Source organism: Nothobranchius furzeri, chromosome 3, assembly GCF_043380555.1.
Source record: "Nothobranchius furzeri strain GRZ-AD chromosome 3, NfurGRZ-RIMD1, whole genome shotgun sequence".
Taxonomy (NCBI): Eukaryota; Metazoa; Chordata; class Actinopteri; order Cyprinodontiformes; family Nothobranchiidae; genus Nothobranchius; species Nothobranchius furzeri.
In genome coordinates, this window is record NC_091743.1 from 1497032 (window position 1) to 1514169 (window position 17138).

The 17138-nt window shown below is 43.2% G+C and overlaps 1 protein-coding gene across 4 annotated transcripts in view; it reads right to left on the reverse strand.

Moving 5' to 3' along the window:
* Positions 1 to 17138, reverse strand: part of cdk18 (cyclin dependent kinase 18) — a 133155-nt gene that overhangs the window by 26659 nt on the left and 89358 nt on the right. For all 4 annotated transcript variants that reach the window (XM_070549082.1, XM_070549081.1, XM_070549080.1 and 1 more), the window contains one exon: positions 8185 to 8290. In XM_070549082.1, the coding sequence (XP_070405183.1) occupies positions 8185 to 8290 (106 nt within the window). The remainder of the gene's footprint in view (positions 1 to 8184; positions 8291 to 17138) is intronic.

Consider the following 17138-nt stretch of genomic DNA (forward strand, 5'->3'; position numbering starts at 1 on the left):
TGAATATTTCATTGGTGTTATTGTGTAACAGGATCATGCCAGTACCAGTTAAACTCAGGAGTTCTACACTCTTGCTGCAGAGGGGATGAATACGGTGTCATGGTCTGTGTCTGCATCTCCCCTCATGTGTCTCCTTGTGTTCTTCATGTGTCCCCAGATCTGCAGCTCCTCTAGGTCCCCCCCCCCCCCCCCCTCCAGGTCCTGTGCTCCTGTGGGCCCCCTTAGTCACGCCCCTGTAGTTTTTCTTTCTGTAGTGTTTTCTTTTAGTTTCAGCTGTTCATCTATTAGTCTCTTTTAGTGTGTTTCTTTTCCCCCACCGGTTCTTTAGTTCTCCTTCCTCAGATTATTAGTTAGTTATTTTGCTCTTCTTGTTTTTAGGTTTTGTCTTGAATCTTAGGTCATGTTAATTTTCTTCCTCTTCAACTCATTGCCCTCTCCCTGTTAGTAATTGAGTTCACCTGATTTCTCTCCCCACACACCTGCAGCCCATCTCCCTCTTATCCTCCCCAGTGTATAACACCCTGTCTGTGTCTCACTGTTTTGTAGGTTCAATGTTCGTGTCATTCTCGTCTCGTCTGCTCTCTAGCTTCTAGTGTCTCTAGTTCTCTGGTGTTTTTAGATCTGTCGTTGTAGTCATTTGGATTTTTGGTTTTTGGCTCACTGCCTTCTTGGATTACTCCTAAATAAAGGATTTATATTTCATCTTCCACCTCTGCCTCATTCATCTGGTTTCTGCATATTGGGTCCTAAACGTCCTCCTGCCCAACTCGTGACATACGGTAGCGTTCTGTTTTACATCTGGGATGTCTGAGTCTGCCTCTGAAGGAGCTGTCCATGGTCTCCACAGTGGAATGCAGTGGGTGGGAGGTCATCTTCCCCAGCATCCTCCTTTCACACGTCTCCTCAACTGAATCCAGTGGGCAGCTCAGAACCTGTTCCTGTCTTGGTCAGAGCTGCCTGCACCCCAACACACCACAGCAGAGTGGATAACAGAGCCAACCACAGAGCGATGAAAAGATTTTAGCAGCTGGGAATTAACTCCAATGGACCTCAACTTCTTCAGGAGGTGGAGGCGGCTTTGGCCCAGAGCATCTGTGTTGTTGGACCAGTTCAGTTTGCTGTTGAGGTGAACACCCAGGTACTTAAAGGTGTCCACCACCTCAATGTCTGCTCCCTGGATGTTTACTGGTGAGTGAGGAGGAGTGTTTCTCTGGAAGTAAATCGCCATTCCCTTTGTCTTACTGGTGTTCAAGTGAAGGTGGTTACAGTCACACCAGTTCACAAAGTCCACGATGACTGACCTGTACTCCAGGTCATTCCCCCAGACACACAGCCGACAATGGCCGAGTCATCAGAGAATTTCTGGAGGTGACAGCTGCTGGTGAAGTCTGAGGCATACAGAGTGAAGAGAAAGGGTGAGAGCACCGTACCCTGTGGAGCTCCAGTACTGCACACAACCACCTCAGATGTACAGTTGTGCAGCCTCATGTACTGTGGCCTGTTGGTGAAGTAGTTGATGGTCCATGCAGTCAGATGTTCGTCCACTCCTGCACCTCTCATCTTCTGCTGCAGTAGACGTGGCTGGATGGTGTTGAAGGCTCTTGAGAAGTAGAAGAACATGATTCTCACAGTGCCGCTTTGCATCTCGAGGTGAGTCAGAGCCCAGTGCTGCAGGTAGATGAGCATGTCCTTCACCTTCATATTGGGTTTACATGCAAATAGCAGTGGGTCTATTTCCGGGGTCACCACTGAACGTAGATGGATGAGGATGAGTCTCTCCATAGTCTTTATCAGACAGTGTTCTGGTTCTCCGGGATGTGATGTTTTGGGAACTGGAACCACACAGGAGATCTTCCACAGGATGGGGACCTGCTCCAGCTGAAGGCTCAGGTTGAACGTGTGCGTGACCACTTCACAAAGCTGGTCAGCACAGTCTTTGAGCAGTCGGGCTAATCCTGTCAGGACCTGCTGGTTTCAACTCACCCGGTCCGATGTAACGGGGGTGGGGGGGTGGGGGTGGGGGGATTGTGGTGCTGTTGGGGGTTAGTGGAGAGCGAGAAGCTAATGTAGGGTGTGAAATTTGGAGGTGGGAGGTGGTTGGCTAGGTCAGTGGAGGTGGTTGGGGTGGTGGTGGTACCTTTTTCAGCTGTGGGCTGGGTGGAGTTGAATCTGTTAAACAGGTTAAGCTCATTAGCCCAGTTCTGGTCTCCTTCAGCAGACTCACTGGCACCACTCCTCCCACTGTGGCCTGTGATGTTCCTGAGGCCTCCCCATCCACCACGAGCATTGTTCCGTCCTAGCTGTTTCTCCAGCTTCTTCCTGTAGCTGTCTTTAGCCCGTCTGATCATATTTGAGCTCCTTCTGGACCGGCTCTGCTCCTCTATCTCCAGCCATAAAAGCTTTTTTCTTTTAGTTCAGCAGGGATTTCAGCTCAGGGGTCAACCAGGGTTTATTATTTAAGAAACTTAGGGTTAGGGTTTGAAATTACATAAATTAACATAATCAGTGACATAGTGGGTCAGGTGGTCAAAGTCATCACCATGAGTGCTGCAGAGTGTATTCCAGTTTGTGGTTTGGAAACGGTCCCTCAGCCTTTCTGTTGCCTCCTCAGTCCACACTTTCACAGTTTCTTTCTACGGAGGCTCCCTAATTACCTCAGGTGTGTATTCAGGCTTCAGGTAGATGAGATAATGATCAGAGCGGCTGAGCGGAGGGAGGGGGTGAAAGTGTATGCATGTTTTTCATTAGCATACAGCAGATCAATTGTCCTATTGTCTCTGGAGTGGTACTTCACATACTGTGTAAAGCTGGGAGGGTGGAGGAGAGTGAGGCGTGATCAAAATCCCCGCTGATGAATGACTGGATGGAACCAGACTGGATTGAAAAATTTTGAATTGGACCAGACAGAACTGGGCTGGATAGGGTAGGAAGGGGCCATGATGAGGCTTGCCTCTTGTTTGGATCTGTGAGTGCTGGTGGTAGCTGATAAACAGTGCACAAGTGACACTCCAAGTTGCATGACCACTTGCACTTCAGAGTCTCTTAAGAGGCTCAGACATCCTTTCAGGCTCCTGTGACAAGACACCAACAAGGAAGTGCTGGTGATGGGAGACGTCTGACACAAATTTAATCTCGGACACTCGGTGACAAAAACCTCAAAGTGAAACAAGATTTTGGTGATATACAACACAAATATGGCAAGGGGGAGCAAGGACACCAGGTCAGAGGTAAGTTGACATCAACTCCCTATCCAGAGATTGGGTGAAACAATGCTGAACAAGGCAGCAACTGACCTGAGAGATAGGATAACCCTTACACCAGCAACCATGACACCAACTACAACAGCTGACTGAAGTATCATAGAAAATCCTTGAAGAAGTGAATACAGCATTGAGAATGATTCCTACAACCACCTTCACTGAAACCAGTGAGCTGATATGCACTTCAGCAGCAGTGGCTCTTCAGATGCTTGGCTATCGGAGTATGCGCAACCATGAGTGACAATACGAGTATGAGCAACCATGAGTAACAATACGAGTATGCGCAACCATGAGTAACAATACGAGTATGAGCAACCATGAGTAACAATACGAGTATGAGCAACCATGAGTAACAATACGAGTATGAGCAACCATGAGTAACAATACGAGTATGAGCAACCATGAGTAACAGTATGAGTATGAGCAACCGTGAGTAACAATACGAGTATGTGCAACCATGAGTAACAGTATGAGTATGAGCAACTGTGAATAACAATACGAGTATGTGCAACCATGAGTAACAGTATGAGTATGAGCAACCGTGAGTAACAATACAAGTATGTGCAACCATGAGTAACAATACGAGTGTGAGCAACCATGAGTAACAGTATGAGTATGAGCAACCGTGAGTAACAATACGAGTATGTGCAACCATGAGTAACAATACGAGTATGTGCAACCATGAGAAACAATATGAGTATGTGCAACCATGAGTAACAATACGAGTATGAGCAACCATGAGTAACAATACGAGTATGTGCAACCATGAGTAACAATATGAGTATGTGCAACCATGAGTAACAATACGAGTATGAGCAACCATGAGTAACAATACGAGTATGTGCAACCATGAGTAACAATACGAGTATGTGCAACCATGAGTAACAATACGAGTATGTGCAACCATGAGTAACAATACGAGTATGTGCAACCATGAGTAACAATACGAGTATGTGCAACCATGAGTAACAATACGAGTATGTGCAACCATGAGTAACAATACGAGTATGAGCAACCATGAGTAACAATACGAGTATGTGCAACCATGAGTAACAATACGAGTATGTGCAACCATGAGTAACAATACGAGTATGAGCAACCATGAGTAACAATACTAGTATGAGCAACCATGAGTAACAATATGAGTATGAGCAACCATGAGTAACAATACGAGTATGTGCAACCATGAGTAACAATACGAGTATGTGCAACCATGAGTAACAATACGAGTATGAGCAACCATGAGTAACAATACGAGTATGTGCAACCATGAGTAACAATACGAGTATGAGCAACCATGAGTAACAATACGAGTATGTGCAACCATGAGTAACAATACGAGTATGAGCAACCATGAGTAACAATACGAGTATGTGCAACCATGAGTAACAATACGAGTATGAGCAACCATGAGTAACAATACGAGTATGAGCAACCATGAGTAACAATACGAGTATGTGCAACCATGAGTAACAATACGAGTATGAGCAACCATGAGTAACAATACGAGTATGTGCAACCATGAGTAACAATACGAGTTTGTGCAACCATGAGTAACAATACGAGTATGAGCAACCATGAGTAACAATACGAGTATGAGCAACCATGAGTAACAATACGAGTATGAGCAACCATGAGTAACAATACGAGTATGAGCAACCATGAGTAACAATACGAGTATGTGCAACCATGAGTAACAATACGAGTATGAGCAACCATGAGTAACAATACGAGTATGAGCAACCATGAGTAACAATACGAGTATGCGCAACCATGAGTAACAATACCCACAATGGAAGAGAAGGTTGGAGGCCAAAATCAAAGCAGCACGGAGAGAAGTGAGCCAACTGTCAATGAGAAAAACAGTAGCCAAGAGCTACAGCTAGAGACCCATACCTGAAGCACTAGAAACTCACCCTTGACCAGCCATCTAAAGAGTCTACATGAGATGAACAAACAGCTCTTCTTGACCAAACCAGCTAAAGTTTACTGTATAAAGGGTGATGACAAGAGAGCCTGAACAGTACTGGAAGAGCATTAGGGAGAAGGAGACATCACACAAGGACGATGCAAAGTGGCTAGGCTCTCTAAGAGACCACAGCAACCTCTCTGAGAAGAACCCAGTATCTATCACTGTGGTAGAGATCCAAGACATCAAAGAAAGAGTCTAAGGTATGAAAAACTCGACAGCACCAGGGCCTGACAATATCCACGCCTACTGACTTTAGAAGCTCACGCACTCCATGAGCGCCTTGCAACACAAATGAACCAGCTGGATGGGACCTGAAGGACCCCTCAAAGGGTACAGTCCCATCTAACAATCGGCCCTAGGTATCTGTCTCCCCACAACATGGTAGCTTATGTCAGGGATCATAGCGACTAGAAGAAAAATAGAAAGTAAAAGAGGAGGAAAAGAAGAGACTGTGCTCGAGGGTTATAAGAGAAAAAAGGGAAGTTCCTGTGGAATTAATGTTTTTTTTTTTTTGCTCTGTAACTGTAATTAAGTAGCTGTGTGTCTGGGCCATGGTTGGGGATGGAGTGAGCTGACGCCAAACCAGATAGCACTACAGGTAGTGGGGGGACTGTAGCAACATCCGCCCTGACCGAGTTTCACTGGACCTTCTGTTGCATTTGTCTGGAGGTGATGCTTGTAAACACAGACCCTACTTGGAAGCTGTGTAAGTGGACTATTTTTGTATTTTGTGCTCAGTGGATTAAGCGGGTTGCATTCTTTTGATCCCACTGCTCCCGAGTAGGAACAGGCCAGCAACAAGGGGGTAATTTGTATACTTTTCTTTGACAAGAACCGTTAAACAGCGCAGAGTTTTGGGTTATTATTTAATATCACCAGCTGGTGTAGGTGTTTAAGTGGATCCACAATTTTAAATGTTGTTACGAGCGCACTGTAAAAACTACAGACTGAATGTAAAGAAGAAAAACTACAGGTGTGGCTGCAGCACATTTCCTGCATGTTTTAGACCACGAACCTAGCTGACTTGTTTCATTTAGTGATAAATCACTCTTACAGACACCTAGGACCACTGGGAGATTTTTCAGCTGTTAGATTAAGGTGTTAAAAGGATGAAGGCACACTAATGGACACTAGGGGGTGCTAAAAGCAAGCAAAACTGCCTTGAATCCCTTTAAAGTTCTCATTCACTTGTTATTTTTTAAATTTCCTATTAATTTGAAGTTGTCTCTAGTATGAATGAGTCATTTTCTGTGGGAAGTATAAGTAAGTTGGAGGAGAGAGAAGCAGGAGATGTCAGGGTTTGGAATCTTATATATTATTTCCTGATATTCTGATATCTCACCACTGATTGGCTAATAGCAACATGACTCTACTAGCTTGGCAAGCCATCCTGTATATGTGAATATAAGTCTGTCATGGTCTGCGTCTTTCCTTATGTGTCTCCTTGTGTCCTCCACTCGTCTTTAGGTTCTCCTTTTGTGTCTTCTAGCGCCCTCATGTGCCATGTCTGCATCTTCCTCATGTTCTCCTGGTGTTCCTCATTTGCCCCCAGATCTTCAGCCCTCTAGGTTTCCCTCCTCGGACCCCCCCTCCCCCCCCCTGGTCCTGTGCTCTCCCCCTCTTAGTCACGCCCCTGTAGTTTTTCTTTCTGTAGTGTTTTACTTCAGTTTTCAGCTTCCCCTTAGAATATTAGTTATGGTTCATGCCCTTCTGGTCTTTTGGTTTTTTTTCTCTTAGGTCATTTTCCTCTAGTTACAGCCTTTCAGGATTTAGTATGTTTTTCCCACCCTCCCTTTGACTAGTAGTTATGTTTCCTGCTCTTTTTGTATTGAGGTTTTATTCTTTGGTCAAGTTAGTTCCTCCATGATTAAGTAATTGTGTTTCCCCTGGTCTCTCTCTACCCACACACCTGCACTTCATCTCCCTCTCACCCTCCCTGTGTATTTACCGTGAATCCTCTAATATTAGCCTGCATTTAATTAACGGCCGGGTATCATATTTTGGCCGGTGTCGGAGTCGGCGGAGGTGAATAATGGCCGTTTTTTTATTGTGGCCGGGTGGAATGTGGTAACAAGCAAGTACCACGGGGGGCGGTTGTGTCATCGTCTCACTTTTGATTTGCCAGTGATAGACCGTGAGGGTAACTTTAACCGTGCGGAGACGAAGAGGAGGCGAAGATTTGATATCAAGTTCAAAGAGAACGTGCTGATTATGCTGCAGAACACTCTGGGGAGCAGTAGCAGGGGTTGTATGAACTAGTCACTAGTCGACTTCACCGCTCTATAGTGACTTGTTATGCCTGTCGTCGACTAGTCGCTGTCACGTGATAATGACCGGCAAGATGCAGTCCACGGAAAAGACAGCAGCCTGCTGTCAGCAGGTGACAAGCACCTGCGCGTCGGGAGGCAACGCGTTGTGCCAGAGCGTAGGTACTGACACCCGCCGTAAAACGGACATTTAACCAAATTGTGACCTTTACCCTCTTGCAATTTAACCTTCCCCTCACCCCCATCCTAACCTAAACCAGCTTGCTAATTCTGGTCCTCCCTCCAATAAAGGCCTGGAGCTTGATGAGCTTGAGTAAAATACAGGCCCAGGCCTGTATTAGAGGATTTACGGTATACCGTGTCTTTGTCTCTGTCGTGTTGTTGGTCCATTGTTTGTTGTCAGCGTTGTTTTGTTCCTTGTCACTGGGTCTTTAGGTTTGTGCTCTTTAAGTGAGCTCTGTCTCCAGGTGTCCAGGACGTTGTTTTTGACTTCCAGCCCTTTTTGGATTTTTTGTTCCCCTTCCTAATAAAGGAATGATTTCATTTACATCCACTCCTGCCTCGTGTCGTTCTGGGTGTCTGCATATTGGGTCCACACCTCCTCCTAACTCGCAACGTGACAAAGTCGGAACACCCCTTCCCCACCCCTAGCTGGAGAAACACACCATGAACGATGTAACTTTACCGAGGGACATGGTTGATGAGAGCTTGAGGTCTATATTGAGGAAAGAGGTAGGATCTGAACTCCTCATTACTGCTCACACCAGGCCAAGTTTCCTCTGTTGGAGTGCCTGCAGAACAAAGAAAGGGAAAATTAAATTTGTTTTCATTCGATTGTTCCTGAAGCTCAGTTATTCTAAATTCATCTGGGAAACGTGATGCTCGTAACACATTTTACACATTTGTGCCTTCAATGAACTTTCATGGCTTCAAAAAGCTTTTGGAAAGATAATGTGACACCATTATTTTGTGAAGTAGTGGGGCAGTTTTTGACTAAAAACCTTCGCATTTTTCAGGAAGCTGTGTCCAGATCAGTCATGGAGGAGTTGCAACCATTCGTCTTTTGTGTTGAGATGTTTGAAACAGCTCCATCATCTCACTTCCACCTTCAGCTGATGGTCAGTGACGTATTAAACCCAGAGAAATAATATTCTCACTGTAAAAAATGAGGTTGACGTGATCATGATGCTGCCATGCTTTACATGGTTGGTTTAAAGCTGAGGTCCGTAGTGTGACATCTTCAAGAAGAGGAGGAGGATTTGAATGGCTATAGCTTCTGCCCCTGCCCTTCTGGAAGCCATGGCTCATGAAGAACATGCGCTGAGTCAACAGAGGGAGCCAAACAAACGCCCCATGTAGCAGAAGGTTGAATGCTACACTCATCATGTTGCTCTAATTCACAAAACATGAATCCCTTTTCTGTCTCTCCCTCCTCTTCCACAGCTGGCTTGAAGTATTTTTTGTTTCCACAAGACAAAGTGAAGAAGGGTGTGTGTGTGTGTGTGTGTGTGTGTGTGTGTGTGTGTGTGTGTGTGTGTAAATGAATGATATACAAATAAGTAAAGAAAAAATAGTAGACTCATATTGTTTTGAATGCAACGGGAGGAATAACAAATAAATACATCAAAAGGTTTATGAATCTAATAAATCAAATGATCATTTGAAAGAAGGCAAAATAAACATTAAGAAAAAGGTAATAATGATAGCTAACCTGATAACATTGTAGTGATGTAACATTTGAAAGAGTGGGAGAGAAAGAAAGAAAAAAGCGAGAGGAACTAATTAATGAATAAATGACCAAAGGCAGATGTTATGCTTACAAGCTTTGTATGTAAGAACGTGATGTTTGAGGACCAGAATGTGTTTATTGTGTTTGGTTCACACTGATTCTGTATGGAAATGTAATCTGAGTAGGTTCTTCCATGTGGTAATGTGTGCGTTTGCCCTTGATTTCCAGTTAAGAACTACTTTCTTGGCAATAGTCAGCGACTCCAAGAGATGATTGTTATTGATTTTGTTGAGGTGAAGTGAAGAAGTGTCGCCTAGTAGACAGAGAAGTGTTGACATTGGGATGTGGTCTAGAGAAATAATGTAGAGAGCAACTGAGTGACTGTTTCCCAGAATACTTGAAATGGTGTGCACTGCCAAAGTGCATGAATGTAGCTGTCCTCATTTCCTTGTGCACAGTGTGGACACGTGTCTGAACTAGATCCCATTTTTGATAATTTCTTACCTGTATAGTGATTTCTATGTAAAAATTTAAATTGTATGAGTCGTGTCATTGCGTCTGTCTTCAATTAGGCCATTACTTTCCTAGAAGGATCTGGTGACTGTCACAAATGCTTTTGTTATGTAGCAAGTTAGGGTTGTCACGGTAACCGGTGTAGCGGTAAACCCCGGTAAAAAAGTTGACAATAATAATAACCGTCTTGTTTAAAAAAAACTATATCATCTCAGTGGGATTACCGTGGCTGCGGCGTAGGCGCGGTGACCCTTACCAGCCACCGTATCATCGGCTGAAGTTGCCGGCGGCACATGCGCACTTTGTTGTTTACAACCAAAACTTTCTTGAAGCTAAAGCTGAAATAATGGCCAAAGGAGGAGACGGCAGCACTCGGGACATTTATTATCCCTCAAAGAAGACAAAGTGGGAAGTACGGGCGTATTTTTGGATGTTTGAAGAATGCCGAGGGACAGCTGATAGAAGACGGCTATCCTGTTTGCAGCACGAGCAGAAAAAGTGTCTGTGAAAGGCAGCAACGCTTCAAATCTCATGACACATCTGCATGACCATCACCCACAACTCTACAGCCAACGCAAGGCAAGCTAACGTTAGCGTTTTAGCTAAAATGCGTGATCCGAGGATTTGGGTTGAGGGAGAATGCAACGAGTCGCTATATAAAGCAGCCGCAGCGCCGCTACCTGCATATAAACCGTGTCGCGGACACCGCCATGTTGAAATGACGCTATGCATTACGGGGCTCCCAGGGGCCGATAAGAGTTGGTCTCTCTCCGAGAATAATTATGAATTTAACAACGATTACTGCCTGATGACATTTTCCCACATTTGCAAAGCTCACTGGAAGGACACAAACCGAGGACGATATTTTCCTGATATAGGGTTTATTACTCAAGTAAGGGTAAAAAAGTATCTGATTAGAAGGCTACTTGAGTACTGAGTACCATCTGATCTAATACTTTTAAAATGATGACATCAAACAGACATAAAATAAGAAGTTATGGGCAAATATTGGTATTTTAAAAACTAAAGGGAAAAAATGTAAACAAATAAACAACATAATTACAAAATAACACATTTTAGGCAAAATTTAGACACAAACCGAGAACACTATTTCCTGATATGCAGGGTTTATTTAATTGTGTGAAAATGTAGCACGTTTAAAAAAAAATACCGCGATAATACCAAAAACCGTGGTAATTTTGGTCACAATAACCGTGAGGTTACATTTTCACTCCGTGACAACCCTAGTAGCAAGTTGACTATCTGTAATGCCCTGTATGCTGGACTGGGTCAGTCCACACTGTCACGGCTGCAATTAGTGCCAGATTTAATTGTGGCATCAAAAAATTAGGGCACATAACCGTGGCGTCCAAAACAGGATCTACATAGAAGAAACAAAGAAAGAAAGAAAACAACATTTTATATAGCGCCTCTCAAGATAAAAATCACAAGGTGCTTCACAAAAAAATACATAAAAATTAGAATATAAAAAAAATTTACAAAATTTTTGAAAATATGTTTAAAATGAGAAAAAAATTGTGATAAAAAAGTAAGGAAAGAGAAATGAATAGGAAAGAGGGAAGTCAGTAGATCCTGTAAAAGGCAGAATAAGAGCAGAATAAGGAAAGGGTGGTGACGAAGGGCATGCAAAAGCCAGCCTGAACAGGTGAGTTTAAAGGAGACCACTGAGTCCACTGATCCCAGGCTCAGGGGGAGAGAGGTCCAGAGTCTGGGGGCCACAGCAGCAGATGATCTGTCACCTTTGACCTTTAGCCTGGTGCTGCACAACCAGTAGGCTTTGATCACTGGACCTCAGGGACCTGCTGGGGGTGTAGGGACTAAGAAGATCACCAATGTAAGATGGTGCTTGTCCATGGAGGGAGGGAAGAGCTCGACTGAATTCATAATTTTACATCTTGACATTAGCTGTACAATGTCTGAGTTTGATAACGTGAAGAACAACAATTTGCAGAGGTTTATAACAGGCGCGGCGCCAGGTTTTCATTTTTGGGTGGGCCACGGTAATTCTGGACGGACCTTAATAAGTGAAGCAGGCAGGTCGCGCTAGAAAATTTAGTTTAAAAAGACGTCATAAATTTTTTCCCTGTCATTTTTATTTATAAAATATGAAGTAAAAACTCCCAGTTTAATTTTCATTCATTTTTCATTTATAGGCACCAGAATGCATTACTTGCACTTCTAATATTCACCTTTCATAAGGGTACATGCACACCGGTAGTTTTTACGGTTATTCATGAGGCAAAATCTCCACATTTTTGAAAAAAATCCATCTCCCAGTAAAAGCAAAGCATCCAGCCCACCTCTCCAAATGCGTAAAATGTGCATCAGCCGCTAGTTAGGCGCGCCGCGCGCACCGTCAGCTACGTCAGCCCAGGCAAGAGCAGAGCAACTAGAGAAAGAATAGAGGATAATTGTGTCTGGATGTGGATGGAGATTACATTTTACATCAGTGTGTGTGTGTGTGTGTGTGTGTGTGTGTGTGTGTGTTTTCCACTTCAAACACTGGTCTAACCAACCAGACCAGCGTGTCCAGTAACACATTAATGATACAATTAAACAGTTTCACTTCATGTAGGCTAGGAACGTTCCACCTGCCGTGGCCCGACCGCTTCTGCTCCACATAAACTTTGTGCGTGATCAAATGTCTCTACAGGAGCTTTCTGAGCTGGAGAGACTATTCTGCCTCAGACTGGATGCGTCATGCGTCTCCATATTAGAGACGGGAACAAGCGCTGTTCAGCCAAAGTTTCATAATTTCATAAAAAGAACATTTTTCCAAGCTCATCCATGCGCATCAGTGTGCGTCGGGGTAATTCTTTCAAAACAACCAACATCCTTGAGTTTATCCATCAAAATACAGTCAAATGGAAATATCTGTAAGCTGCCATTTAACTGTTTTGCCTTCCTGTGAAGATTGTTACAAAGAGAAACAACTAAACGTGATTAACCCCAGAGCCACGTGCACTGCGCTGTACTCCTGACTGTAAATGAGGGGAAACGATAATCGGATCTTTTTCTTTCCAACATGGTTTAATGTAAAGTTTCATTCAGTACAAACTTTAGTTACACCGATCTAACGAGACAGAGCCTGGATTTGTATTCTGAACAGTTTAAACATGTTTAAAACGGAGACGTGCGTGACGCGTCTAAAATTCACACCTGCTCCGCTATTATGGAAATTAAACTAACAAGGTGAATAACATGAACTTATTTTAGGCACAGACAACATCCCCCACACTTTTGAAAAGCTTGCAACGCGCCTGGTGTGACGCACGCCACTCGGCGCTGATTAGGGACAGAGATACTCAGTGTGGGACAACGTGAAGTTCCGATGTAAGGAGAAAAAAACAAACCAAAGGTATATTCTGCCTTTTAGCCATGACATCACTGTTACATACACACAAAAAGACTGTTCTTATTATCATCATATATTTCTTGTATATATGTTATTTGAATTCAACATGAAGAAGCAAACAGCAACAGCTTTACTATTCCACACTTCCTCTCACGTTACACAACACGACTCTGTGGTGGCTCGGATCATTTTAATAACACAAACAGGCCCACGATGATAAAAACATGCAGGTTTAAGCAGTTTTTCAGAGTTTTCATTCAATGTTTTCCACAACTGAATGACAGTAAAAGTACCAGTGAAATTTTTTAGCTCTATTTATGTTTGTTTTTCATTAATTTGCCACTAAAATCAGCATGTCACTGAAAAAATATCCATATATTTTTGCTATTTTTTTCTTAACTCAGAAACAAAACGTTTTATTAAACATGACAACACACATCTTCTAGATTTTAGGTGAGAATAAAATCAGATTATAATCTCTAAATATTCAGATCTAATCTAATAATAGAGTGTCTTAGAGTTACTTTTTGCCTCAAATGTCTGAGAATAAGTGATGAAAGCTTCCATTTGTTCTCATCGTGTCTTCACTGTGCTTTAAGGGCTCAGCGTGTACGCAGGTATCTGAAACCGCAGCACCGTGTCTGTGTTAGAGCCTCCATCGTGTTTATCATGGACCTGTCTAATTACTGGAAAAGCTGCCTTTGACCTCTTCCTATCAGACTCTGTGCTGAGACATGGAGAATGACTCAGACACAACAAAGACTCTGAGAGTATCTCTGAACACGTTTAATTCACCAGTTTAGAGCCAGGCTACAGCAGGACTGGGGGCTTTATTATCAGCCACACCTTTCAGAACAAAGGTTAATCCTAATTCTGAAATCAGTAAATCCAAGTTTGAAATTTGGTTTGGTGTTAACTTTAGACAGATTGGTATTGGTTGTGGTAGTAGGCTGCATTTCTAGTCTAAATCTATGAATGAGAGTTTTTGGTCCTTTATTTAAAATGTCATCGAATGCATTTTTACTTTTGTTACTTCACTTTCCAGGCTGTCTCTAGGGGTCTCCACATTTCTTTGTTTCACTAACTTTATTTTCTGGTCTCAGTTGCGTTCCAGTTTCTGTTTTAGATTTATGGGCGGAGAAGGCGATGACACGAGCAGTTAGGACCGCTCTTTTTGTTTGCCTAAAACAGGCGACGATCCCGGGATGTCATTCATCTAAGTGGAAGTCCACTCCCTCCTTATGAAGACGTCTAAATCTGGGTCTGATAAGAACGATGCAGTAAAGTGCCATCTGGTAAGCTTTTGTCCGACTGGTCAGAATAAATGGAAGTGATTGATACTAGTGCACGGTCACTCCCGCTGGTCGTGTGAGCTGTTTGTTCAGCGATCCGTGTCGTAACTGAGTTGCTACTGAGAATAAAACCAATAAGAGAATGTGAGTGGTGAACAGGTGAATAGAATGTGTGTTTTGTTCTGGAGTCGCCAACTATCACCAAGTTGGCTTGATGTATACAGGCTGACATGATCTATTCTCTCCACTATTATTTATTTTATTTAAACAAACTTTATATGCCAGTGTTCTAAAATACAATCATCTAAGCTGTATTTACCTGTCCAAACAAACTTTGGCAAACATTAATACGTGTGTAGTGTACTAAACTCACCGAGGCGCCTCACCTGGTGGACTGACAGCTCCTCACACACAGTTCTACTGATCGACGCTCTAGGCTCACATTCTGATGTACACACCAGGGTAGAGGCTTGGGGAGGACGATTACCTACTTTACAGTGGGAACGTGTTCACCCTAACCCCCATGAACTCTTCACTCTTAGTTATATCGCAGCCATTTGCTGGATTCAATGAAATTATTATTTTCCTCATTAATGTACACACAGCCCCCCACATTGACGGAAAAACACAGACTTTTAGAAATTTATGCAGATTAAAAAAAAGACTAACTGAAATATCACATGGTCCTAAGTATTCAGACTCTTTGCTGTGACACTCATATCAGGTGCTTTCCATTTCTTCTGGTCATCGTTGAGATGGTCCTGCACCCTCATTGGAGCCCAGATGTGTTTGATGATGCTGGTTGGACTTGATTAGGAAGGCCACACCTGTCTACATGAGACCTTACAGCAAATGAGAATCATGAGGTCAAAGGAACTGCCTGAAGAGCTCAGAGACAGAACTGTGGAAAGACACAGATCTGGCCAAGGTTACAAAATTCCATTCAAAAGTACTTTATTAATGCCAGAGGGAAACTGATTGCTGTAGTAGCTCAGAATAATAATAATAATAATAAAATCATCAAAGAGGTGTTGTATATTACAATGGCTGTTGGCAGGAAGGATCTCCAGTAGCGGTCAGTGTTGCAGCCAAACTGAAGAAGCCTCTGACTGAAGACACTCTTCCGTTGTCGGACAGTCTTGTGAAGAGAATGCTCAGGGTTGTCCATCATTCTCTTGATTCTCTGGAGAATCCTTCTTTGCATGATCTCCTCCAGCGGTTCCACAGTCGTCCCCAGAACAGAACCAGCCTTTGTTATTAGGCTGTTGAGCCTTTTCAGGTCCCTGCTTCTGATGCTGCTACCCCAACAGACGATGGCTGAAGAGATTACACTCTCAACAACAGACTTGTAGAAGATCTGCAGCATCTTGCTACAGACACTGAAGGACCTAAGCGTCCTCAAGAAGTGCAGTCTGCTGTGTCCCTTCTTGTAAACGGCTTCGCTGTTCTTTCTCCAGTCCAGTCTGTTGTCCAGGTGAACTCCAAGGTATTTGTATTCCTCAACCACCTCCACTTCTTTCCCCATGATGGAAACAGTGTTTGACTCCACCCTGTTTCTTCTGAAGTCTAAAATCATCTCCTTTGTTTTGTTCACGTTCAAGGTCAGATGATTGTTTCCACACCATGCCACAAAGCGCTCCACCAGCTCTCTGTACTCAGCTTCCTGTCCATCTCTGATACACCCGACAACTGCAGAGTCACCTGAGTATTTCTGTAGATGACAGGTCTCTGATTTGTACTGGAAGTCTGAGGTGTACATCTGTGCTGCACTTAGGTTCCTAAGAGCCCAGTGGCCTCCACAAACATGGAAGACGTTTGGGACAATCAGAACCCCTCCTAGAGCCAGCCGTCCAGCCAAACTGAGCTAGCGGGGGAGAAGAGCCTTGGTTAGAGAGGTAAAGAAGAACCTAAAGATCACTGTGGCTGAATGAATCTGTTTAAATCCAAAGTGTTTGAAAAATGTGACCTATACTTTATGATGTGAGTTCAAATGAATGTTTTCCTGTAACGATTCATTTCAGATCTTAAATTATACCAGATCAGTAATTGTTGATTCTACAATAATATAATAATATTTTAATCAGTGCAACATTTAGCTCCACAGAACTGTTACAACATTTTCACTTCACACTAAGAATGAACCTCTAAGTATCTGAGTGAAGGAGGGACTCTGAGTCTTGGTAACTTGTCAAATTCTGATTTGTATACATTTGTCCACAACAGTTAATAGATACAAGGGTCACTCCTGATCAAGTCAGTTCTCCCGCTACCTCCTGGATCGGCCGACCCGCAGGCAAGCATTTGGAACCCTCCTCAGTTTTGACCCCAAGGTCAAAGCCTCTGCAACGCTTGCGAGTGATGTCAGACACAACAGCACCTCAGATGGGGAACGTCTAAATCCTGTGGACACTGGGTGCATCTTATCAAACCATACGGCCAAACTGATTTTACGAACCGGACATCAGAAGATCTCTCAGGTCTATACAAGGCTTTGCTACAAACATCTAAGCTTGCATTCCACCATTTCATTCATACTTTGTCATGTGCAATCATTAGTTTAGAAAGATAGAATTAAATTCATTTTTATAAACTATATCTTTTTCTCTGTCTGGATTAATATGAAGTGTGTGTTCCCTGAATAGTCAAAGGACCTAGAGGAATCTAAATCAAACATTCAAAGACCAATCAGATTGATAATTCATATTTGTATGGACTATCACATCTTATTG